The sequence below is a fragment of the Cavia porcellus genome, unplaced genomic scaffold (assembly GCF_034190915.1).
Source record: "Cavia porcellus strain 051 isolate PalLab524CR breed Dunkin Hartley unplaced genomic scaffold, mCavPor4.1 scaffold_27, whole genome shotgun sequence".
Lineage (NCBI taxonomy): Eukaryota > Metazoa > Chordata > Mammalia > Rodentia > Caviidae > Cavia > Cavia porcellus.
The window spans coordinates 2431788-2458130 of NW_026947510.1; the positions used below are offsets into that span (position 1 = coordinate 2431788).

Below are 26343 nucleotides of genomic sequence, written 5' to 3' on the forward strand. Positions count from 1 at the left end.
CAGCTTGCGTCACAGCCTCAGAGCAGAGAAGAGCGGCTGGGGAGCGCGAGGCGACTTTGAAGGGAGGACCGGTGCGGGCCAGGCTCGCCCACCACCCAGCCCCTCGGCTCTTCTCCTCCAGCTCCTCTCTCTGCCCTGCCTTATCCCCTCAAACTCCCGATTTAGCTAAAGGAAGGAGGTAGGGGGAACCTTTCCCCTCCCCCTCCGAAAAAAATAATAAAGTAAAACTTTTGCAGCCCGGAGCACGCCGGGGCGCCTTTAGTCTCCCGACTGGTCATGGAGCTATTGTGCTGCGAGGTGGACCCTGTGCGCAGGGCCGTGCCGGACCGCAACCTGCTGGACGACCGCGTCCTGCAGAATCTGCTCACCATCGAGGAGCGCTACCTTCCGCAGTGCTCCTACTTCAAGTGTGTGCAGAAGGATATCCAGCCCTACATGCGCAGGATGGTGGCCACCTGGATGCTGGAGGTAGGTGTGCAGGTGACACTCCCTGGGAGTCCCGGCTCCCACGCAGGGACCCTGACACGGCGGCTGGGCACCCCCCGCGCCCGCTTCCTGGCCCCGCGTGCGAAGTGATCCTGCGCCCTTTGGGTGGCGGGACGCGTGGCCGAGTTTCGCTTCATGGGGGGGGAGGAAAATCTGGGAGCCACAAGGCTGTCCTGGAGCGGGGGTGGGGAGCATCATGCGCGCGTGTGCCCGCGAGTGGCTTGCTCGTCTTCTTACCCCCTTCGCGACCTGCCTTTTGCGGAGCCGCGACTGTTTTCCATAGAGCGAAGAAGGGGAAAGGAACGTGAAAATTGGGACCCCCGAGTAAAAAGGCAGCCCCCCCAAAAGGCTAGAGCAAAGGCGTCGTGGCCTCTGGTCCCCGCGTGTGGTCGCGACTCCGCGTTGGCATTTCAGAGGGGAGGGGGAGGGAAGAGGGAGGAGGAAAGAAACGGGGAATGCAAGAGCCCCGGAAGTCGCCTTGAAGAAGCGTGTGTTTTAGTGGAACCCTAAAGAAGCACTCTGTACCCTGCTCCCGATCTTTGTCGAGCGAACTGAGTGCCCACGTAGACACAGCTCAGGACCTGCCGTGGTTTCGCCATGTTGCTTTGCAAACTCCAGTTGGAAAGGCTGGAAGTCTTCCCCCGCTCCCCCCGCACCCCTCTCTCCCAGTCCCCCCACTTCTAAAGGTGCCCTTTCCCCCAGCCCCCAAGTCGCCAAGGTTACTTACAGTTTGGCCTTCGAGCTTCCTCGGTGCGCAGATCTGGGTGGGGTAGGAAGGGGGGGAGGAGGTGTGTGCACGGGGAAAGTCAGGGCACCCCAATTGGGAAATGGGAGCCCCCACGAGCTCCCGGGGACCCTCGCTCCCGCCTCGCCCCTGGCCGACCCCGCGCGCCCTTGCTCCCGTGTGGGCCGCGGCCGGACACTCCAGAGCGGCTTCAACCTCCGGGCTTCCCCCGGGATCCGAAGCCCCAGGGGCCAAGATACAGACCTTCCCGGCCCCTGAAACCTCCGTTGCAAGGAGTCGAGATCCTTCTTGGGGTTTTCACGCCAAAAGGGTTCTGCTGGGATATTTCCTTGATTTTTAATTATTTTTTGAAAGCGTCCCCCCTGCTCCGCGGCGTCCGCGGCCGCAGCGCTCTTCCTCCTCTCCTCCCTCCCCCTCTCTGCCTTGCTCTCCCCTCCCACCCCCCAACAGAGGCCCCTGGGCCGCGGGGACCCCCCCAGGCAATTTTTCCAATTGTCGGGAATGATAGAGGAGGGTCTGGGGGTCCGGATGAGCCCAAGAAGTAGACCCCCCGAGCGTCCAGAATATTTTTATTGATTTTTTGAAAAGATGACGAAATCCAAAAAAGAGAGTGAGTGAGTTAGAGTGCGCCAAGGAGGGAGCGGCGCGGCCGAGCTTCGGGGCGCCGCGCTCTGCCTGCTTGAGGTCGGGGCCCACAGTTGCTCCCCTCTTGGGCCCCGTGGACTACTGAAGCACGGACCAGTTGCTCGGTGCACCCCAGTTTTCTCATCTTTTGTTATATTTCACTCTCTACTCCTTCCCCATGGACTGTGCTTTTTGTCTCCGTAGATTGCGCTTTTCATCCAGTTTCTACTTTTTAGATGCTGTTTTCACTCGGCCCGGGCCCTTTTCCACTCTCCTTGTAGGTCTGCGAGGAACAGAAGTGTGAGGAGGAAGTCTTCCCTTTGGCCATGAATTACCTGGACCGCTTCTTAGCCGGGGTCCCTACCCCGAAGACTCACCTGCAGCTCCTGGGTGCTGTCTGCATGTTTCTAGCTTCCAAGCTCAAAGAGACCATCCCCCTGACCGCGGAGAAGCTGTGCATTTACACCGACAACTCCATCAAGCCCCAGGAGCTGCTGGTAAAGACAGCCCCTTCCCCTCCATTCCCCTCCCAGCCCAATTTCCCAAACCCAATTCACCTCAGCGCCCCCGATTTGCACACTGACAACAGACATGCCCCAGGACAGACAAGAACTACTATTTAAGTTCCTACTATGTGCCAACCAGTGAGCAAAGCACTCAGGCTTACGTCCATGAATAAGCTCTTCCTGAAGTTTGTGGTGGCCACATTCATTGCATGCATGATGCATGCATGTGCAGGGATCCACATGGAGCATTTTAATTAAAAGGGATACTATTTTAGTATCCAAAATTTCAAAACTGAACTCTGAGAAAGTAGTCTGACTTCTCCTAAGAGGATTGTGTTCTCCAGATAGGAATAAGTTGTGTGTCTCCTAAGCACCTTAGAGGTCAAAGGTAGCATCGTCTTTATAAATCAATAAAGTCTTGAGATACCAACACATAGTAGTTGATCACTAAATAGAGGTACATGAACCGTTGAAAAAAGTCAAAATTTAGCCTTTTATTGAAAGAACCAGAGGCCTAGGGTTTTAGCTGTAGGAGGCTTGATCTCTCTGTTGGTGAGGAGTCCTGCCTTGGTTCTAGTTTTCTGCCTGAGTTCACTCCCCCCACCCACACACACACACATACTACCATCTAACTTTTTCCCTTGCAGGTTTGCCCATAAGATGGCCTTAGTCCCACAGGCCTGGGGTGGTAGAGCAGCCCCCAGGCCACCTTCCGTGGTTTGCACACCTTTGTCTGCAATCCTTTGAAAACCTCTCCTCCTCCCCACTGCCCTGAGCCTCTCTTACAGCTGGGCCAGGGCCTGGGCCTGCAGAAAGTGCATAGGGCTGGGACTGGCTTCTTGAACTGAGCTCTTTGTGAGGCGCCTTCTTTCTGGGTCTGTGCTGCCATCTAGTGGCAGACATGCGCAAGGCTGGGGGAGGAATCGCCCAGAATGTAGAGAGGGGCATGAATGACTTCACCTTTGAACCACTGCCAGATTTCGGCTGCTTCTGGTTTGGCCCAGGAGGCCCAGAAAGGTGCTTTCTTCTGGAAGATCTGCTTCCTTTAATAATGGTGCAGCATGGGTGCTTAGACTTTAAGTTTTTACTCCAACCCTCTGCAAAAAGCCTGGGCAGATTTAAAAGCTCGCTCAGAAAAAAAAGTGACCAGAACCAGGAACCAGTGTATTTTTCTCGCTAAAGAGAAGAAAAAATAATCTAGTTGGTTCATAGTGCTTGGTAGGGACAGTAGACTAGAGGTACTCAAGACATTCAACTTCCAGCACCACCCAGGCTCATATATACTGCTCCAAAGAAACATGCCTTTTTCGTCTCTCGTCTCTTTATCCCAGGTTGGTGTAAATGACCTGGACGCATCCTCCTGCTATACCCCTGGCCAGGGAAAGGACATTGCCCCTTGCCACATAGCCAGTTGCTGCTGAGGTTCAGCATCAGTCCCAGACTTTGTAATGGAAGAGATCAGGCTTCTTAGGGTGAATCAAAGCAGGGTGTGCTGGTGTGGTGCTCTCAGCGTCTCTTCTGAAGACACAATTGATAAGCATATTGTCACTCCGATTATACATGGACCTCTTTCCCTTTGAGCACAATTTCCCATATATCTCTCAAGGAGAGAAGATTTATCACTAGCTCAGCTGCTAGGAGAGGCCCACACAAGACAATGTTGTGTTGTCCCAAGGTTTAGCTGGGGGCTTCTGTGACCTCACACAAGCATTACCCACCTTGTTCCAAGTCACTTCCATCTGCAAAATGTGGTTGCAGATGACCATCTCGGCCTTAGTCATGATGACGGAGGTCTGTGAAACGCTGAGGAGAAAGTGCTGAGTGTCACATCTCCAAGATTTCTGCGTGACGTGTCAAGTGGAAAGTTCTAACAGCAGAGAGAAAAACGGCACCTTTTCGGCATCAAGTAAAAGCCAACTAATTGGTTGCCAAGGAGTTGGGCCAAGGAAACTTATTTTCCACTTTATCAATGTGTATCACTTTTCCATGACGATTAAAAAGGTCATTAATCAGTGACAGAGACATATACAATACATAGCTACAAAGGGCCGCAGTGACCTTGGCTATATCTCATTGTAGGTTCAACTTTCTGGGTGGGCAGGCTGCAGCAGTTCATGGAATTTAGGGTGGGGTGGGCTTGGCCAAGCTAGAGAGAAAAAGAAGTAAAAAGAAGTGAGGATCTTGGCAATAGCCACCTGGACTCCCAGTGTTTTCAGGGGAGCCTGACGTTCACAGCGTAAGAAGAGCATCAAGAACTTCAAAACGTTTGGGGCACAGTGACAAATGAATCCACCTTGGAATTAGCAGCCCCATTTAATGAGTGTCGTTAAAGCTGGCATGGGCCCCAGGGGCCATGTCCCCAGTCAGCTGTAGGTTTTATACCCTTCTGTCCTCTTCCTGTCTCCCTCACCAGGAGTGGGAGCTGGTGGTGCTGGGCAAGTTGAAGTGGAACCTGGCTGCAGTCACCCCTCACGACTTCATCGAACACATCCTTCGCAAGCTGCCCCAGCAGAGGGAGAAGCTGTCCCTGATCCGCAAGCATGCGCAGACTTTCATCGCTTTGTGCGCCACGGGTGAGAGCAGGCGCGGAGCTGGGGTTCCCAGAGGGAGGCAGTATTCAGGGCAGTCCCAAGTAATCTAGAGTCTGAGGTTTCATTCCTAGGTTGTTTGTTCTTAAACTTTATCAGAGCTAGTATATTCTTTTGCTCTGCTAACCCCATAAATGGTTTATGGGGACAGGTGTGGTAAGGGGAAAAAAATTAGTGCCTGTTAAAATGTTCTTTACGATGTCTAAAGTGCTCTTTGAAGATTATATATACTGCTCACTGATTGTGTATAAATCTTTAATCTTTTAAGGAAAAAGATAGCTTGGAGATAAGCCCAAGAGGAAATGTAGGGGGTGGGGCAAATACAGACTGAAAGAACAACACAAGAGAAATATCTCGCTTCTCTGATAAATGGAAAGGGAGCAGAAAGGCGTCTGTTTCCTATAGGGTGTTTATTGCCTCTGCGCCCTTGCTGGATGGGAGTGGGGACCTGGTAGCTCCCGGCAAGGATTTGCTCTCCGAGCTTGGGGTTCCAGTGTCATCCTTGCATTTATGTCCCTGCCAACAGCCACATGTCCGTTTCAGCTTCAGCCTTTAACACAGCAGTTGCCGGTAGGTTTTCCTTGTTAGGAACGGTCACCACCATGGAGATCCCTCGGTTGATACGCAGTTATTACCCTTACACTTTGCATTTTCCTAATTAACTAAAGCAGTGTGTTTTGACAGCATCTCACTAAAGCGAACCTTGGCCAGTTTACTATTTTTTTCTTGGTAATGGCCAGCGTGGGAGACCCCTGGAACTTAATGACCCAGAACAGAGGTGTCAGGAGTTCATATTCTCACAGTCAGGAAGGTAAAAAGTAGACATCTGGGAAGACCACTTGGGGTGATTAAAGTTCATATTGGCCAGGGATTGTTGAATCCTGTAGGGGGAAGAGGGGTTAACTCTAATACCTTGTTACATGTTGTTCCTAAGTATGTATAGGAAATTACATGATGTGCAATAGTGTATATGCTATTTGTTTACAGTCAGAAGGTCAGGCTTTGTTACTTACCACTGGGTGACCTCTTGAACTTCGTTTGCAAAACATACCTGTTACAAGTCATTCTACCTTAGCTGAATGGTTCTGAAAATCAAAATCAGAAAGGATGTACATACAAGGGCTTTGTAAGTCAGATGTGTAGGAGAAGATCCATGATACTGTGAAAAAGCCACTGTCTCTGATTTTTAACCTCTCCAACTAAGGTGGCTTCTAGGACTTGCCTTCACCAGCAGGGCTGTGGGCTCCACATTTGTTTGCTGACTCAAGTGTAGGATTCCCAGCTTCCTCCTTCGGGTGCAAAGGCCAGGTCTCCTTTTGTGGGCCTTCTTTAGTCTTGCCCGTGGGCCTCATGGTGCACACTTGCTGGTGTTCTTTTGTGGAGTCAGCAGCCCTCTGTGGCTGCAGGGACAGAGCCTACGAGGCCCACTGGCCATTGCTGCTTTTGACACTCAGTCATTCTGTGCTTCCTTCCCTTCTGCAGTCTGGCCAGGGCCTGAGAGGTCAGTCCCTTGTTGACCTGTCACTTTGCCTCCCAGGCCTAGCAATGGGGGAGGGGGTCAGCCAATCCTTTCTCTCTAGCCCTAGGACAGCTAACCCCTGACCCTGGACTCCCTCATTGCCCAGCTGTTGATGGCCAATGTTCTGCTTTGGCCTTGTCTCTTGACTGACAGATCTTTTGGGGTCTGCTTGCCCTTCCCTCTTCTCTGATGTCAGAGGGTGCTGGGTGGAATTACCCAGGCACAAAAAGACTCCCCAAATTCTGTATAGGGCAGAGGCCCATTTTGTGAATTTAGGATCCCATCCCCCTTTCTTGGCCTTTTTGCCCAGATCCTTGGGGTGGCTGCCAACTCTGGGGCCAGGATTGGGAGCCTGAGATTCAGAGACTGAGGACAGAGGTCCAAAGGGAGGCGGAGCTGTCATGAAGGCTGCCTTTTGGGGGCCTTGAGCTAGCTGTGGCTAAGGGATAGGCAAGGGTAGGAGAAACTGCATCTCCAGTCCCATCTGAGCAGGTGCCAAGTCTTGACTGTGAGGTTCACACTCCTCAGAGCTGAGGGAAAGGGACTGGCCAGTCTTCCAGGGCATTTTGTCCCCTATTTGCATTTGGGATTGTGCAAATGACCAAGCCAATAGAGTCCTTTCTGCCTGGAGTCCCTGACAGTCTGAGGACAGTCTATAAACACCAAGGGCTGCTTATCTTGGAGGATGCTTCTCCCATTAAGGCAAACTTCCACGTCACTGGGCCAGATCTGTTGAAATGGTGAGTGCCCAGGGCTGTGTCTGGTCAGAGCAGGTGCAGGGTGATCCGAGATTGGTGATAGGAGGAGATCATTTCCTCCTGCCTCTGTCCCTCATACGGATGTCTCTGGAGGCTCTGTAGCCAGGCCTTCAGAGGCCCAGAGCGGGGTGCAGGATGGGGGAGTCTGGGAGAGATGGTAGGTAGCCAGCCCTTGGGCTGTGGGGCTGTTTTATGGGAAAAACTGGTTGTGAAAGAGCTGGCAGAGGTTTTGCAGCATGCAGAGAGCGATGTGTGTGAAAGGGGAGAGCAGAGTGGCTGTGGAAAGGGGGCCCTTGTCAGGCTCCCTTAGTTGGACGCTGGGGTGAGATGGTAGCAGGGAGAGAAGTGGCCCTAAGATGGCTTCTGGGGGAGAGATGGCCTTAAGCTGCCTGCTGTCCCTCTCCTGGCCCATGCTGGACTATGGAGGTTGGCTTGGAGGTGAGGGTCTTCCAGCCACAACTCCTGTTGTTGCAGTTCCCTCCTAGAGGCTTTAGTAGTAAGAAAGCAAAACTTTAGCTCCCTGGACAGCAGCTGAGAAGAGAGAGCCGTCTGAGGTGTCCAGGATTGCACTCAGCTTCAAGAGGTCCCTCACCCTTGGTATGACGCTCAGCACATAATGCCCATTAGTGTACAAAAGGTGCCCATGACCTTAAGTTTGAACTTGGAGCAGGGGAGGAGGTCTATCCCTGCTGGGCACCTCTTTAAACTGGGAGCTACTGTGAAGTGTGCTGCCTGGCTGTGTTACACACATCAGAGTGGCCCTCAAACTTTCCTACCCTGAAGTCAGAGCCCCAGGGGTGACAGAAGGTCTCTGGTCTCTTCAGTCTTCTTTAAGCACTCACCCACAGGGACAGTAGTGTAGGGGTAGTAGCACTGACCGTGTCACTTCTCTTGTGATGGTGAGATGAATAAAGACCTTCCTCTAATCTCTGCCTCCCAACCTCCTCCTGACAGAGCCTTTGGGGTTAAACTGTCATTAGGGGTTGTGTTACTGTGGCCTTGGCCTGCCCTAGCCCCAAAAAGACAGGGTGTTTGGGGCGGTGGTAAATGAGTGTGCATGCCAAATGGCATCATTGGTCAGCCATTGAGCACCCTGGTTCTGGCCCTTGAACTTCCACATGACTGCAGGCTGGAGGAAGAAAGGACAGAGCAGGAGAGCCACCTGGATCTCCTGGATCTCCTCTACTGTGGGAACAAGGTGGTGGACGGGAGCAAGGCCTCCCAGCCAGAGCCAGACATCATCACTGAACTCACTGTGCAGGTCCGTGATGTGTGTGGTCTTAACTCTGTAGAAGCCTAAAAATCTCACCAAGCAGTGCAGATACCAAGCTGACAGATGTGAAGCTCCCCATGGTCCTTGCTGAGATCAGGGAGCTCCATTTGAGCTCTGGGGATCCTTGGGCATCTTGGAGAAGCTGAATAACACATCAAGGTCACACAGCCTGCATTGCCATGGCCAGGGCTGAGCTCTTCCCTTAGGACTTCTCCACTTCCGATCTGAAAGAACACCTTGTATTCCTTAGTGTGTGCGGCGTGTGTGTGTGTGTGGGGGGGGGGGCTGTGATCTCCTCAACCTCTATAAATTACACAGTGCTCTGTGTGAGTACAAAAGTCTATTTTAGCCTGAGGTCCCGCTCTTATAGAGAGTGACATGACACAGGTCACTTAACTTTCACTTTCACTTCACCTGCAAAAATAGATGCTTGAAAGCAGAGATCTCAGGTTCCTTTTGTCCTAGTACTCTGCCACCTCTGCCATTACCAGCTGCCTGTGGCACCATGTGACTTCTGGATGTGACTAAACTCTGTGGTCACCACCAGTGTCTGTCTGTCCTTCCTTGTGTGAGCTTCTACTCACTGTGCAACCTCCATTTCTCCCATTACTGACAAAACAGCAGGAGGCTTGGGGGACTCTTAAGAAGTCATTTCTGGGACAACACCATAAGTAGGTAGTGAAAGATGCTCCAGGAAGCACAGAGCCCGTATACCTCCCTGCCCTCAGCATGCCAGACTTGCTCCCCATGCATCTGCATACGCCTCAAGGATACTCGGGCTTCACCCTGGTCCCCGTCCCGTCCCGAGGACACTGGATTTCTGCAGCGCTGGGGCCTGCCCTTCAAGCCCTGCAGGGAGTTCCAACAGTAAGAAGAGTGAGCAGTCCTGAGGGTGACATTCACTGCTTGCCAAGAACCAGGCTTTGCAATTCTGTGGGCTGTTTTAGTTCATCTCAGAACAACAGGTACCCCAAGGCATATGCAGGTGTGAACAGTGCTTTTAGGAATTCCCCTGTAGCATATACCTCGGCTACATTGTCTGTCTAACGAGTTGGTGCCTCCGATTTAAGAAACTGCTGTTTTCACTGGAACGCAGTGTTATTGTTCATCTTTTGGGAAATAATCCATCAGTCTGAAATAAGGGAATACATCATAAAGACACATTATGAGACACTGTCCCTGGGTTGATGCCCCTCCGTGCTTTCGTAGGACATTCGTACACTTTCATGTGCTGAGGCCTTGTGTCTGTCTTGTGCCGGGGAAATCTGGGCAGCCCCACCGATGCCTGTTGGCTCCATCCGCAGCACAGGACTTAGTTTCTCCATCATAGACTGACAGAGGTTCCTGGGCAGAGGCTTCTGGCCCAGGAATGGAAGAGCTAGTGACGCTTTTTTACCCTTCTCTGTCAGATGCACTTGCCCAGGATGTCTGAGGGCCCAAGGCCAAGGGCTGGCTGCATCGCACCATGAATGTCACAGGGGAAGGTTACTGAGCAGAGAAGTGCACTCCTGTGACCCGTGTGCAAGAGGCCTACGGCAGAGTAGGAGCGGGGGGCCTCGCTCAGTTGTACTGAGCGGGATGGGGGCAGCACAGACAGGACTGGCAGACAGCAGGTAGGTGTTGGGTGCAGCACCATAAAACCCGGCCCTCCAGGTGGAAGGGGCAAATGGTAGAGGAAGAGAAGCCAAGGAGGGACAGACAGCCAGGCCTCTTGGTGTTCCTGGGATTCAGCTGAGCTGGGAGGGGAAGAGTGCGAATGGTTCAGGGACCCGTGGAGTTTCTAAGATACTGCAGACTTAACGCTGGATGGCAGCCTCCTCCTGAAAGTACTTTGATAGCTGGCATGGTGGTCATGCCTGTAATCCCAGCTATTTGAGAGGCCAAAGTGGGAGGATTGCAAGTTCTGTGCTAATCTGGACAATTTAGTGGGGCTCTATCTCAAAATTAAAAAAAAGACAGGGAGGTGCAGCTCAGTAATAGAGCATCCATGAATTCTGTCTCCAGAATCAGGACAATGGTGGTGGAGAGGATTTCAGTAGTGCATGTTTTTGTAAGAGGACATTGTATAGAAAGAAGTGGAACTACTACAGTGAACTAGATTGTGTGGATTCAGCCTAGTATTTTTGCTATAAATAAATCGGAGTATGTCTCATCTCCCCCATGCATGCATCTTCATTTCTGCATCCAACAAATTCATTGGAGTCCCCTGCACTAGAGATACCCTATGGGAAGATTAACTGCACTTCAGAACTCCCCCAGGTCATGAGAGAGGAAGCTGCGACCTCTCTAAATGGTTGGCAACAGGGGGAACAGTTTAGACTCTCAGCCCCAGGCTTCCTGTCCACACTATTATGGTAATGAACTTTACACAGGACATGATTGAAAATACAGTGACTGTTTACATCTTTAAAATGTATCACTGTGAAAGACGTATTACCATTATTCCCCCTCAAAATACACCCCATCACTTTGAACATTTATTCCATTGTCCTTACCACTTTCTGAAGCAGCCCTGGAGGTATCCTTTTTGAGTGTTTTCAGTTCCACTGTCTTTAATCTGTCCTTAATCTCCTGAATCCAGATGTTTACCTTTCATTGTCATTTTGACTTTGGGGAAAGAGCTAGAAGCCACATGGAGTCAGAACTGGATAATAAGGTGGATGAGGCCACGCCATCGTGTGACTCTGAACTGCCTTCCTGCTGACTGGTGTTTGGCAGCAGCATGCATTGTATCTTTGCTCCCACCTCGTAGAGGCACTCACGGAAGAAGATTCCGGACTCCTTCAGAAAGTGGCAAGAATGCCAGAAATAAGTGTGCTCAAAGGGAAGGGGAGCTTTCTGAGGGGGATTAATGGCAATGTGTCTTTTGATATAATAAACTCTTGAAACTGAGACATTCAGTGTAGTTTCCCATCACCACTTGTGCAATCAGTGCACGAGTGAAACGGGGTGGAATGTAAGAGGTGCCTTGCATGTTGGTGATTGAGCTGAGAGTAGAGGCGTTTAGGTAAGATGCAGCGGCTCTTCTCTGTCCTGGGTTGTAAGACCAGAGGGTCCTTATCAGGGTGGAGAATGGTATGAAACCTCGCCACTGCCCTTGCCTTGGTTGGTGCTGCCCTCGCTGCACTGACTTCATTGTTTATAAAACACTGTTGGGTGCCAGTCCAGAGACTACAGCAAGATCACATCAGTGCTATCATTCCTTATAGAACTTTGCCTGAGTCCCCCACCTGCAGGCCATGGGACCCTCCCAGACAGCCCAGACTTACTCTCCTCTGTTCCATCGCCCTGGCCTTGCTGTCCCTGCTGGGGTGAGGATAGTCCTTTACATGTGACTGTGAGACACAGAGGACCGGGAACCTTGAGCCATCTGTGATTCATTGTGGGTATTTAGATAAGCTCTTTCATCCCTGCCTCAGTCTCTTGGTTAAAATCCTGACCAGCCTTAGTATGACCCACAGATAAAAATCTTGTCATGTATGTGATGCAGGGGTCAGGGCCACTCCTGCAACCATCCAATTGCCTTCCTCCTGCTCGGGATCTGCAGGCCATCAGGCTCTGAGAGCCACATGCCCTCCCTCTGTCCCCTGACCACCTCCTCTTGTTTCTTGCAGACTTTAAGTTCGCCATGTATCCGCCATCAATGATCGCAACTGGAAGCGTGGGAGCAGCCATCTGTGGGCTCCAGCAGGACGAGGAAGTGAGCTCCCTCACCTGTGATGCCCTGACTGAGCTGTTGGCCAAGATCACCAACACAGATGTGGTAGGTGGCCGCCACCTTCCTGGTTACCACCAGGTGTCTCTTCTCAGCTCCTGGAAAGCGACAACTGGTTTGATTATGATGGATTAAAGGTTTGGGGGGCGTTTTTTTTCAAGTGTCTGTTTTCTAAAATCCACACTTAAAGTAGTCCAGAATTCAGAGATGAAGCTCCTATCAAAGTACTACACCATGAAGTATAGGCCAGAGCTCAGCAAACTGAGACAGGTGGGGCAGGGGTTGTCCACTGATTACCCTCTAGTGTGGGTTCCCTGGGGGACCCCAAATCCTGCTTTATTTCCATTTCTGTCTGACTTCTCAGTGGAGAGCCTGGGTTTTGCTTGCTGGGGGCAGCAGGCACAGAGGGAGTGGAAGGCTGGCACCAGGAGTCCCCCAGGAGTCAGTCTCCCTCCTGCCTCACTTCCCTGTTCCTCCTTGTAGTGGGTTAAAAAGAATTCTGAAAAGATAAAGTGCTGTGGAAATTCAAGACACTATTATTAGCTATCGACTTTTTCCATTCTCTGGGCAGCCCAGAGGTAGTTGCTTGTGATGCCAGAATTTGAAGCTCTTTAGCAAAAAGCTTTTGAAACAGATCAGAGTGTAGGGAAGCCCTGATTTCTCATTTGGACAGTGTCTGTGCCCCTCGGTCCCCAGAGGTGGCTCAGAGGGCAGCAAGAAGCTTCCTGAGGGACCACAGGCAGGGGCAGAGCTGGGCCTCCAGCCTCTAAGCTCTTGACTCCAGCCTGGAAACTTCGTGCTCTTCTACTGCAGCTCCCAGAATCTTTTTGTTTGGAAAAGGCCTTTGCTTGAAAGGCAGCCGGAGAGGGGTGGTAACTCTGTAGCACTTGGGCGTCACCACGGAGAGGCTCAGGAATGCAGGGGAACTTGGAGATGACACCCTCCGGATGTTCCAGGGGAATTTAGAGTGCCCTGTGTGGGGATTTATTGAGTTGGGATCACGTGATATGCATGCTGGGGCTGCCACCTCCCAGGGGCTGTGGAGCAGAAGGTTAAACCTCAGAGCCCTAGGCTGTGGCTTGCTGGCTGCCTTGCCCACCCACCTATAGTTTCCTTGGCACTTGCTGCCTGCTTAGAAGGAATGACAGGTGTTGCAGGGCCTGATGGAAGAAATCCTGGCTCCTTCTCTAAAGTAGTTTTTAGATTGGCTTTTTCGTTCAGGCCTCCAAAATACAGACTGCAAAGGGCTCTTCCAGCGCATTCATGAAGAATTTTCTAATCCTGCTTTTCTAATCCTCCAGAGAAACATCATGGACAGAGCTGAACATTTATAGCAAGGTCCATTTCCTTTTCTCAGTGTCTCCTACTAAGACTGCCTTATAAGTAGGATTCCCAGCCAACTGAAGACAGGCCCTTCCTCAGCCCCTGGAGACACAAATGGCCCTGACAAGGGTTGACCTCCAGGCAACATCACCTCTTTGAGATATTTATAGACCTGCTCCTTCTGGCTGATCACCCCAGCCTTCTCCCAGATCACTTTCTATCTCTGTCCCCTTTACTTGGACTGTCATTGTCTTTGTTTTCATGACTGACAACCTGTCTGTCATCCTGCCATCTCATACTGGAGGGACTGTCTACTCTTTATGGATACTGTGTTGCAAATCCATTCAAGCTTATTCTCAATCCAGTTTATTGCTTAGCAATCACAGAAATTGGGTTGGTATCTTTTTCTTTTTTCTTTTCTTTTGAGACAGGGTCTCACTGTGTAACTCAGGCTGATCTTGAACTCGAGGTAGTCCTCTTGCTTCAGCCTTCCCAGTTCTGTGATTACAGGGGTGCACCAGCATACTGGACTAAGGTATTTCATTTTTAAGGGGCCTCTGCCTTGCTTCTTAAGCAGAAATCCATGACCAGGCCTTATTCTCACAGTGGGAGCAGGGACTAGACATTTGAATATTAAAAACCAAGCATACATAGAGTTAATAGACTACGAAATTCATACCCCTTGTTTAGATAAACATTTGAATGGTTCCAAGCCAGCTCTGCTCCCCCAGAGACTTACACATGCTCCCCAGAAATGTTTTTAGTGAGAGAGTTTGAACTGATCCAGGCTATGCAGCCTCTTAGGGCTGCATCTCCCGCCTGTCAGCTGTGCTGTCCGCAACGCTGAGGTCCAGCACAGAGCATGGTGGCTGGGGCTGAGAACACACTTGCATTTGGAGGGAGGGAAATTTTGCTTCCTGAGCTGCGCTTACTATTTCTCAAATCAAAACATGACGTCTCGAATGCTTGCTCTCCCTTGACTTCTGAGCAGACTCTGAAAACCAAGTTGTTGCACACTGGTGCATTATGAGGTAGAGAGATGCTCAAGGCATGGTCCATAGGCACCACCTTGAAAGTTGGGTGCAGGTGAAAGGTGGGACATGGAAAATGGACCATGAGGCTCTTGCCTCAACAAGCTTACTGATTATACCGAGAATCAAGGAGTGTATGCCAAAATCCCTGCAAGTTCAGATCATAGATAAATGAGTACTCCATCCATTCAAACGAAGGAACTCCTGAAGCCTAATATAAAAATCAAGTCTCTTAGCAGAGTACAGTTTGGGACGGAGAAACAAAATGTGGTATGAATGTGCACGTAGGAGAATATTCAGCCTTCAAAAACAGGAAATTCTGATACATGCTTCAGTGTGCCTGAGCCTGGGGAAGTGTGAACACTAAGCAAAGTAAGCCAAGCACAACAGATTAAAAACTGCATGTGGCACCCAGCTGGAGTAGTTGGGTGCAGAGGGATGGGAAGTGGGAGGAAGTGACCCGGATTTGACAGAGGAGAGATGGAGAGTTAGTGTTTACAGGGTACTGGGGTTCTGTTTGGGACGATGAGAAGTTCTGGAGAGGAAGAATTCCGGTGGCGACAACCATGTGGATGCATTGAATGCCAGTGGAAAACGGTGAAAATGGTAAAATTTATGTTACATATTTTGTTTCAGTTATTTATGCACATACATACTGTGTGTGTGTGTGTGTGTGTGTGTGTGTGTGTGTGTGTGTGTGTATACAATATCCTCAGAGTACAAAGTACCTGTTTCTGTTGAGTTCTCACTAGAGAGCTCAAGAATACACAGATCCCAGGCCAGTTTTACCCCTAGTCCTTTTACCAGGAACCAAAAGAGCTGGGTGGACTGCAGGATTGTCCCCACACCCACACCTCGCCAGTGCCTGTGTCTTCCTACTTGTGCTCACCCGCACTCTGGGTAGCCACGATGACACTGGAGAGAGGCTCCCTGCAGTCCGTCTGAGACAGCCACACAAGTTGCTCCTGCTCACTGGCCATCTGCAGTTAGCTGGGACAGGAGGGACCACGGGACGCTGAAAAAGTGGGCCTTGCTACTCCATCTGGTGACCAAAGTGAACTGGAAAGTTCCATTCCAGGGAGAAAGCTGAGTGAGCAGGCTGATAGTGTTTCAGGGAAGAAGAGTCTCAGAGGGTGGCGTATTTTAAGTGCTTTCCCTTCCAGTCCTAACAGTTGCTAAAAACAGACAGCAGCCGGATAGGCTGGCTTCGGGGGACTTCTACAGAGGCTTCCGTTGCTAAGGGTAAATCAGAGCAAGACCGACTGGCCCAGCCCCCGCAGAACCGGGGTTCCCCTTCCGTCCCTCTGCACTGCACTCATGCCCCATGCCAACGTTTACCTCACTGCTCACTTGTCTATAGGACCCTTGAATGAGCCCAGCTTTCATCAGTGCCCAGCACAGTTCCTGGGAGCAGTGCTGGAGCGGGAGAGGAGGAAGGAAGCAGTGGAGGACAAAGGGGAGGCAGGCGGGTTTCAAGTGTGCTCCCACTCATCTGTGTCCTGGAAGCTCTGCCGGTAGCTATAATATGTGTATTTGACAGAATTGATGTTGGGGTCCTCCGTGTGTTGCCTGACTTTATCTTGTATTTAATGACACTTTCACGACTTAAGAGTAGAATTGAGAACATGCGAGTTTATTGGAAGATGTTTAGCTGAAGAGGTGTGGACTCCAGGTCATCTCGTCGTTATATTGAGCTTTTTCTATCTCAGTTGCATCAGAACTCTTGGTCACATTCTTAAGCATGGCTCAGAGAAGATTCCAGATGTGCTTTTCTCAGGGTCAGCCTGGCATTTCAGGATCCTGACTGTCAGATAGCCAGGTGGTGGAAGAAGGCTCCCCTTGGACCACAAACTGTTCAGGTCCCCTGTCCGTCTCCCTGTTAGCCAGAAGCCCGGTGCAAACTGAACAGACCTGCTGTGACTGCCTGAGGACTTCCAGGCCTGTGGTCAGGAAAAGGCAAAGAGGGAACTGGAGGTGCGGAGGTGGACTAGAACAGCGCCTCCTTTCCTGCTGCCTGCCTGAGCTGCCTCATTTGGTATGCAGGGAACCCAGCCAAACAGCCTTCGAAGAAAGGAAGAATGAGATAGTTTCCTAAGTTGTCTCTGTCTGAGTTGGCCAGGGCTTGGGGCTCATTCAGCCCTTTGTGCCCCTGTTGAGTGCTGTGCGTGTGTGGTGACAATGTCTGATGCAGTTACACTAGGATCATGGTAGGAGTTCCGCCGGCCCATTCATGGAGGCAGAGGAGGGTGCAGGGCATGGGGCCTGAGCCAGCTAGCAGAGGAAGTCGGGTCCCTTGATCGAGCTGGATCACAAACACCCTGTTAGGGCTTGGGCTGGGGGCTGGGGGCTGGGCAGGGGCTGGGAGGCTGAGAGAGAGGGGCGGGAGAGGGCCGAGTCCTGGCGTTGGAGGGCTGCCCGACCCCCAGCGCTGTGGAGTGCCACCTGTCTGGCTGACAGACGAGCATTATGGCTTTCCTTTTAATCAGCTTAATTTGGAGCATCTTAGCACAAGGTCTGGTGTGATAGGAGCCTGTCGCCAGGCTGCGATCCTGTGGCTGTTGGCCCTCACATCCCAAGCATCTTAGCCTCGGGGGCACTGTCCTTTTCTCCCTCTGGTCACTTCAGCTCTGTCTCAGAGACACTCTGGCTTGTAGTTCCTTCCTATACCCGGGGAAAGGCAGAGGTGCACAAGGAGAAAGCTCCAGAATTGGAATCCAGTCTTATTTCATGGTTTAACCTCTGTCTTTTTTTGGTTTTGCCTTTGTTTGTTTCTGATTGTTTTGAGACAGGATCTCACTTTGTAGTGAAGGCTAATCTCGAACTCACAGTGATCCTCATGCCTCAGCCTCCCCCAGGGCTGGGATTCTAAGTGCCTGCCACTTGGCCCACCTGGGGCAGAGCCTTACTAAGCCAGGCTCAGGTTTATTTCCACATCACAAGGAAGAGACAAGCCACGTTGGCTCTCTGGGCTTCGACTCCCTGCTGGAAAACGAGGATATTTGCCCATGTGACCCAGTGGGCCTCTTGGGCCTCCCAGTTCTCTGGATTCTGTGGTTAGGAACAGTATGTCATCTGGTGGTTCTGCCCCTTGGGGGTACTCTTGACTCCACCCCCGCCTCCGTGTAGTCTCCCAGCAGCAAGAGTGTAGATGGGTTGGAGAAAGGGGTAACAGCTGCCCCTGCTCCAGGCCCACATCTTCTTGTATCTCAGATTGGTGAGTAAGACAAGAGTTTGGGGGCATTAGATCAGGTGGCAGGTAGTGTCCCTGCAGCCTTCTCGCCTTTCATTTCCCACTGCTCCCCGAAATCCACATGCCTCCAGGAGATAGGAAGGTTCTGCAGGGTTAAGTGACGCGGCCTGTGTGCATCTCCAGGGAGGGGTGCCACTTGCTCCACCTGCAGAAAGTAGAGTATTCAACCATTCACACAAGACAAGCTCTGAAGAAGGTTTTCATCTCACTGGGCTGAGACTGAAAGATTCATATAGCTGAAAGCCAACCTGACAGCCAAACGTGGCAATCCTAGCTCTTCAGGAGGCTGAGGCAGAAAGGTTGAAAGTTCCAAGTCAGTCTGGAATAAAATCCTTTCTCAGAATAAAATTTCAAAAGAAAAAAAAAAGGAGGAGGAGAAGACAAAGAAGAGCAGACAAGTAACTCAGTGGTTTAGTATTGCCTGGCGTATTGTTCTATCCCTAGCCACCAGTGAAGGGGAAAAAAGCCAAGCTGACGATTACCAAGTAGGGGTGGATGTGAGACCTGAAGGATTGGCTGGGGAGCCCAGACATGGTTAGCAGCCTGTCCTATCCCAACGGGGAACTAAAAGGCAGCAGAGACTGTGGTTGAAGTCCTTTTCTGGGGTAACTGCTTTAGTCCTCCTTTTTCTCTTTAAGAGGAGGGATCAAAGGTCAAGGATCAGGGATGGTTGGGTTGAAACAGGACTGAGGGAAGGAGAAAGGATGTGTTCTCTATGTAGCCTGACTTCTCCCGCAACCTGTGTGGAACGTCCTGTGCCTGTGTTCCCGTCTGGACCTGAGGTCTGCATGCCCCTCCTGCATGTGTCACCTTAAATTTATGGCTCTAATCCTCAGGAGAAGGGACTACAGGGTGTAGCACTCCTATCAAGGGACTTGGTCAGAGTAGTGTCCAGTTGGAAACAAGTGCATGCATGGTTACTGCTCCTCCCCTGTCAGACCCACATCCCCCACTGCCCACCCTGAGTAAACGCTGGTCCATACCCTGGTCAGACAGTTTGAGCTGCGAGAGTGGCCCTTGTGGTCCAGTACCACAGTCAGCTACTGGAGGAGGGCCGCTTTCATTATTAGGTGATAAATGATAATCACTGATTGATCATATATTATCTCAGCTCCTCTTCATCTTGGAGCATTTTGTCTTCTTTGTTTTCCATATAGAGAAATGAAAGTCAAGAGTTTAGCTCCTGCATGCTACAGTGGATAGGCAGCACACACCGCCCTCTTCCCCATTGTTCTTTTGTTTGTGTTTTTTTGTTTTTTGTTTTCTTTGAGACAGAGTCTCACTATGTAGCCCAACCTGGCCTTGTACTCACAGCAATTGTCATGCCTCAGCCTTCCTAGTGCTGGGATCTCAGGTGCACCCCACACTTCCTGGCCATGCTGTTGTTCTAATGTTTCAGGTGGAATTGCATCTCTACCTTTAGCCCTCAGTCTGTCGTGTTCTTCATCTTAAATTTCATGAAAAGCTGTAGTTTGAAATGTGGATAGATGAGAGATGGAAAAGGAAAATGAACTGGGGGGCAGGTCTGGAAACTTGGATTCTTTCTTAGTTAACTTCAACTTTATTTTAGGTCTTTGGAAAATAAAGATAGTACTTTTGCACTTGGCAGAATGGCAACCCTCAGGTGGTGGGCATAGGGGAAATAAACTGGAGGGGTACAGAGAGATGGGGTTCCCCACGTTCTCCATCTGTGTAAGGTTCGGGGAGGATGCAGGAAGCAGCGCACCGAGGAGAGGTGGGGCAGTACCTGCCAGGAGCAGGCTCCTCCCGGGAGCCACAGTCCCTTCTGGTGACAGCCATGGCTTGACACTGCATTCCATGTCATCCAGATAATAACAGCTTCTGCTCAAGGCAGATGCACTGTGGATTTTCCCTACCAAATATAGACTAATAAAAGCAACACTGCAAATTCCTGCTTATTCCCAAATTGGACAAGCTCAAGGGTCCAGAATTTCATAAACATTCTGTATTGTGTTTGTATGAGAATTAAGCAAAAAGTTCAGGATTTTGTTGATGCTAAACACGTACACAGATGATTCAGTCCAATTTTCCCGTCCTACCTGATCTCTGGACCAGTTGGCTCTTGGTGAGGCAGCTGCTGGGCCTCCCCTTTCCCTGCCATCACCCTATGCAGAATGCATGTGGGTGTTCCTGTGTGAGCAGGCGCTGCCTGTCCTGAGGCAGACCATCACTTGGCCCAGTTCTCAGAGTAAGGCACTGTGGGCTCCTGCTAAGATGTGCTTTGTGACCAGGAGAGTTTGGGATGGGTGAGACACGTGACTCCATCCTGCTCCCTGCAGCTGGTCATGCGGTGCGCCCATGCACCCCACTTGCTGTGGCACTTTGAGACCAGCAGTCCTTTAGTTCTGCTGGAAAGTGAGCAGAATTGTGCAATGAAATAAATCTGTCGTCTTCATGAAGTGCTCTGTGTCCACTGCGTCTCACTCACAGCTCTTGTCTGGATCCCACTCCTTCCTCTAGGATTGTCTCAAAGCCTGCCAGGAGCAGATCGAGGCTGTGCTGCTCAACAGCCTGCAGCAGTTCCGTCAGGAGCAGCGTGACGGATCCAAGTCAGAGGACGAACTGGACCAAGCCACCACGCCCACAGACGTGCGGGACATCGACCTGTGAGGACGCCCTGCGGGCCCTGCAGAAGAGGCACGGTCACCATCTGCTCTCGCCTTTTCTGGTTGTGTTTTGTTCTTTTGTGTTTTAGGATGAAACTTTAAAAAAAAAATTTTTTTTGCCCTCACCTAGATCATATTTAAAGATCTTTTAGAAGTGAGAGAAAAAGGTCCTATGAAAACCATATAATTAAAAGCATTTGGTGCCTATTCAAAGTACAACATAAGGGAATCCCTTGTATACTCAAAGTTACTGTTTGACTGTGTAAAAGTAATAGTAAAATGCTTATGAGAAAATCTGCAGAGTAGCTAGAAGATATGTACACCTGCAATATGGGAACAAATTAGAGGAAACTCTGTTGATGATGTTGAACTAGCACATAGGCCCCTTTTAGAATAATTGCAAGAAACTGTATGTGCCATGTATGGCAAGATTAGATTGCAAAGCAATGAACTCAAGAAGGAATTAGAAACAAGGAGGGACATGGTGGGGAGGGGGTACAAACAATCTGTCCACATGACTGAACCATTTGCATGCGGAAACACCTTCCTGCCAAGCTGTGTGTTACAAAGCAGGAGTGTTGGTGGGTTTCTGCATTTGTATTTGTGCTATCCACAGCAGCTGCTACCTAAAAGATGTTGCATTTTGCCAGTGGGCCACAGGCGATTGGCTCCCAGGCTTCATGTTTGGCGACTTCCTTCTTACAAACGTTCATTGCAGACACCGCTGTATTGTTAGCTAGTGGAGAAACTTAGCTATGGGCCGTGGCCAAAACTCATCTGAAATGGAGGCAGACAGAAACCTAGGGTGGGACCCGGAATGGAATCTTCTCTTCTGTCAGAGGGTGAGGTGACCCTGGAATCCTTGATTAGGAAAAAATTTGTGGTTTTTTTGGTGCTGATTGGCATGTGTGGTCCACAACTTAGCATTGTTATAAACCATTCCATTCGAAAAAGCACTTTGAAGAATTGTTCCCAAGGGGTAGATGGGATGGTTTATGCAAATCACGCTGAATACTCCTTCCCTCTTCAATTTGCCCTTTTGCTTCCTGCCCCGAGTCTGGTTTTGTTCACTTCCGGAATCTGACATCCTTTGGTACAGAGAGCTCTGTTACCCTACCTGGGCTCAGGAGATGGTCCTTGCCGCTGACACTGCGGTCACGACATTCCTCGGAAACACCTCCAAACAGCTCTGTTACCATTGTTACAGCATAGAAGGATCTGAATTCCCGTCTGTAGCCTTCTCCTTTGGACATGGAAAGAAAAGTTATTGCTGGTGCAGAGACAAGATGGCTAAACATCAGGGTGTGGCACTTTGTCCCCTTTTCTGTTTTTTTGTTAATTTTATTACAAAGTTGTATTCAGCGTACTTGAATTTCCTTTTTCTCTCCACTTCTTAGAGGCATTCAGTTAGAGGTTGGAGCCACAACTTGGGTTTGTTTTCTGATTTTTTTTTTTTTTTTTTTTTTTTTTTGCACAATGGTAATTGACAGGTAATGAAGCTATTTGTTAAAATATTTGCTTTTTTTTAAGTAAAAGAAAAATCAGAACAGTGCTACTTTGAAGAGTATTTTATACGCAGATTCTGCCTTGTTTCATAGTGTGAGGGTTGAAGATGGAGAAACATCTAAGGGTCTCTTATCTTTCATTTTATTTTGTTCAGTTTATTATTATTATTTTTTGCGCTGCTAAGAAGCTAAGATCGTTCATCCTTATTCACATTAACAGTACCTAGCTGTAATGTTCACAGAGTGTGCTGCTATTTTATAAACATTTTTTATAATATATTATTTTACCGCTTAAATTCAAGTTCTGAAGTAGATGGTTAAGATATGAGTTCTTTGTACTGGAAAAGCCCTTCCATAGTTTGTTTTCTTCTAGTAGCGTATTCATGGTTTTTCTTTAATTTTTTTTGCTTTTTGGTTTTTCTGTTTTTGTTTTTTTCCTCTGATCACATTCTTCAAAGACAGAGTACTCTTTACCTCAGGTTTACTGGACAAAATCAATACTACAGAGGACAGTGATTCACAGTTTTGTTTTCATGATACCTCACAAGCTTACAGATTCTCCTTAGGAACCCACCGGCGGGAGGAGCAGGGCACAGGAGGGGCGGCTGGACACCCCCTCCTGTGGTAGCAGGGGCGTTTGTCCCCGGGGTCTCACACCCAGGGACCCTTTCAGTCATGAAGGTCACCAGGTTCACAGGTTCACTCCGGTATCCTCATCATGATGGAAAAAATGCATTGAACCAAGGGTGCCTCCCTCCCTTACACACACATACACACACGTGCACACACGGTAGACGTTCCCACAGACACCCACGTAGTGGGTCTGGAAGCCGTGAGTCCCACGGGGGCACGAGTCCCCAGGAGGCTGCCGGGAAGAGTCCCCGCAGGCTCCCGATAGAGGGAGCACCGTCCTCACCCTGCCGGGCCAGAGCTTTCTATTGCATTAAGGCCCCTTCATCTCCAGTCTCCGGGTTCTTCTCTATCTGCGCCCTTCCCTAACAGACACCTCAGGGTAGGATCATCTCCAAGGCTTCCTGAAGCTGCACGCTGATTAGTCTGCAGCATTCCTGGTGTTGATTCTCCCATCAGGTCCCCTGCGGGGTGGCGTGGAAGGGTGCCACACAGATGGGGCAGGACAGGAAGGACAGCTGAGAGGGGTCAGATGAGTACAGGATGGAGGTTGAGGGCAGGTGAGGAGTGCTCCTATGAAAGGACGCAGTTGCACATGAGCCGGTCTCTGAAGGGAGAGTGGGGGTGCTCAGGACTTCTGAGTGAGTGTAACCCTGAAACGCGAAGGTGTTTCCGGTGGGGCATTAGGTGGCGAATCTGAAAGTTTGGGAGAGGAAAGGTGAGCAGCTGGTGGTCAGCCAGTGTTCTATCCGGAATCCTCATGGCACAAGACACCTTTCATGTCCCTAGGGAGCCCTACTGTACCAGGAAGGCCCAAACCAGAGTCCTCAGGGGACACGGGAAGCCCATTGAGAAAATGGGGTGCATATTTCTGAACAGTGGCCAACCCTTGAGCTTAAACAGAAGCAGTGAACGCAAGAACCTTAACAAATAAGCCAGCAGGTCCCTGTCCACTGTTCCTGAAGGCCATATGTCCTGGACCCATCTAGCTGTTCCTCTTTTTTGTCCTTGGAGTGTAGTTTGACTGTGGATGTGGGGTTACCTGGCTTTGTTCCCTGCTCCCTGCTTGTACAGAAGAAGGGAGCCTGCATCCCCAGAATGACTGATCTCCCTGGAGCTTGGCCTCTTTTGTAGGAGTTTTTATCCCAGAGGGTCTCAGTTCTCCCCATGGATTTGAGCTTGCTCTCTCTCTCTCTCCCTCTCTCTTTCTCTCTCTCTTCTTCCTCCTTTGGCCCCTTTCCCCTTCCTACTTTCCACTAGAGGGAATTCTACTTTTATTCTGGTCTTTTTCTGTTTTGTTGTCTCGTCTTTATTTCCTCCATTTGTTTTTCTCCATCAGTGGGGGCTGAGTTGTTCCCTTTGCCTGCCAAATTTTGATTCTTCTCCTGTTTTGACCAAACCCTCGGGGAGAGAAAACCTAGTATGCCAAAAATATATGCTAAGCGTAAGAAAATTCCTTACAGGTTCAGAAAAGCCAGGAAGCGTGCAGGAGGACCCGAGGGGCAGTTCCTTTGGCCACCCCTTGAGTGGGTTTGTGAGGCTGCTTTTTTTTAGGTTCACCTGCCCAGAAGCCCACTGAATGGAATGAGGGGACCTTTGGTCTGTGTGCTCTCTCTTCTGCCTCTGATCAGTCCAGTTAGGGTACTGCTGGCAGGATGGGCAACTCCTCAGCAGGAGCTGGGCGGCTGTCCTGCCGTCTGGCCCCCTTGCAGAGGGTCCTGGGGGGGCCATGGGACTGACAGATGAAAATTGGAGGACTTTCTCAGAGGACAGGAGATTTTCCTCTCCACGGACTGTTGGGGACAGGGCTGGGAAAAGACACTTGCACCTTATGTCCTGTAAATACTGATTTTCTAGTTCAAGAAGGCAATATTGATAGTGTGGGAATTGGAGGGAGGAAGGAGGAAGAAGTCTGAGTAAGCCAGTTGACTTTGAAGCCAAAAGGATTCCTCTCTGTTTATCTTTGAGACAGTCCAACCTGGGGAATAGCTTTAAAAGGGAAATCAATGCCAAGACAGTGAAGTTCCCGGAAGCCAGCAAACCTCCCAGAGCTGTAGACAGAGTGCGGTTTCTGTTGGTGGAGGTGCAGAGCAGCTTCTGAGAGCTGAAGGGACAGTGCTCCGTCAGTGCGCAATAGCGTAGCAAGACCTGAGAAGATGCTTAATGCTTCCTCACATCAGGTAGCTTCAGCCAGGACTGATCTCCTGTCTCTGTGCATCTCTGCTTTTTTAAACATGGCTGGGCTATCAGACCCTGTTCTTGGCTCAGGTTTCAAGAAGCCATCAGCAAATGCGTACATGCGCACTGTAGCTGCAGCCTCCAATCCTCTGCAGCCTCCTCTGGGGAATAAAGTGCCTTACTGACTGTAGCCATTACAGTGTCCATTGCATTTTGACAGATGCCTGTCCTTGGAAAAGAAAAAGTTTCTCTTTCATTTTTAATTGGTTTTAGTTCATCCTGCTGGCCAACTCAAACATCCCCAGCCAATCACCAGGCCATTGGATTTTTTCCATTATGTTCATTACCCTTGTGTCACGTACCTCAGATCTCTCTATCTCTCTCAGTTAGAGTTTCTTGTCTTGGATTCTTTTTTTTTCTTCTTCTTTTAATTTGCTTTAAAACAAGTGTGATGCCATATCGAGTCAATGTTATTCTCTCACAGTGTACTCTATAAGAGGTGTGGGTGTTTATTTGGTCGGGATGCTAGAAAGTGCTTAAGTAGCATGATCAGTGTGAGCAAAAGAGGTTTTTAGGAAGTATGGAAAAAATGTTGTATTGGCTGCCTGTGAAGGGGTTTTATCTGGTCAGTGTCACGCCATTTTAAAAAGTAATAACCTGTTCTTCTGACTAGTGTGGAGGTGGATTTGAAGGTGGATTTGAAAATGGTGTTGAATGCAATTAGGTTATGCTATTTGGACAATAAACTCACCTTGACCTAACTTCTCTGCCATTGTTGACTTATTTGAAGACCGCAGTGCTCAGAGTGGAACATAGCTTTGTCACGTCTTGGCAGTGACGGGTGTGGTATAAAACAGGCACCCTAACCTTCAAGACGATCAATGTCCATGTTCTTCTAGAAGTGATTGCTGGGCCAGGGGTGTGGCTCAGGGGTGCAGTACGTGCCCAGCAAGCACGAGGCCCTGAGTTTGATTCCTGGTACCAAAAAAGGAAAAAGACCGGAAAATAACAGAAGTAATTGTAAATGTTTTCCCTGTTTGGGGCTATATAGGCAATCAGATTATAAACCAGAAAGCTAAGTCTATTCCATAAGGTAAGTCACACATGCTGTGACCCAGGCTCCGGTGACCATAGCCCCTGATACTGCCAGTGCTGTGAGCCAGCATTTCCTGTTTGAGGTGGGCAAAGCCCAGAATGCCTTTGTCCTGGTTCCAGGCAGTCTCTGGGGACCCCCTGCCCATCTGATTCTTGATTCTCTACATCCTTCAGGTAAGAGCCGGCCCATGACTGCCTTGGCTGGAAGCTGATAAGGCAGATCCTGGCAAAAGTGTGACAGTTAGGGGCTGGGGGCTTAGCTCAGCGGCATAAGCGCCTGCCTTGAAAGCAGGCAGTTGTGAGTTCGATCCCCGGTACCAATAAAAAGGAAAAAGACAAAAGTGTCACAGTTGCCTTGACCCAAATGAATTGCTTGGCCCCAGAGCCAACTGTTAGCTCTGACTCAAACCTGCTTTCCCAGGAGTGTGGGTTTGCAGAAGATAACAGCTTAATTCCCATTTTGATGTTTCTATACAAATTCATTTTCTCT

The 26343-nt window shown here is 49.9% G+C and overlaps 1 protein-coding gene and 1 long non-coding RNA gene across 2 annotated transcripts in view; one reads left to right on the forward strand and one right to left on the reverse strand.

Annotated features, from left to right (window-relative positions):
• Positions 1-1625, reverse strand: part of LOC111755054 (uncharacterized) — an 84909-nt gene extending 83284 nt beyond the window's left edge. The window contains exon 1 of the long non-coding RNA XR_002789643.2: positions 1214-1625. This is a non-coding gene — a long non-coding RNA (uncharacterized LOC111755054). The remainder of the gene's footprint in view (positions 1-1213) is intronic.
• Ccnd2 (cyclin D2) lies at positions 1-25519 on the forward strand. Its single transcript, XM_003463266.4, has 5 exons — positions 1-468; positions 2137-2352; positions 4775-4934; positions 12114-12262; positions 20300-25519. Exons 1-5 carry the CDS (start codon positions 277-279, stop codon positions 20447-20449), a joined length of 867 nt encoding a protein of 288 aa, XP_003463314.1. The 5' UTR covers positions 1-276; the 3' UTR covers positions 20450-25519.
• The last annotated feature ends 824 nt before the right edge of the window (positions 25520-26343 follow it).

Coding starts and splice junctions, on each gene's coding strand:
- Ccnd2 (XM_003463266.4), top strand. CDS start 277: ATGGAGCTATTGTGCTGCGAGGTGGACCCTGTGCGCAGGGCCGTGCCG. Junction 2,353..4,774: donor TCAAGCCCCAGGAGCTGCTG/GTAAAGACAGCC, acceptor CTCCCTCACCAG/GAGTGGGAGCTGGTGGTGCT. Junction 12,263..20,299: donor AGATCACCAACACAGATGTG/GTAGGTGGCCGC, acceptor TCCTTCCTCTAG/GATTGTCTCAAAGCCTGCCA.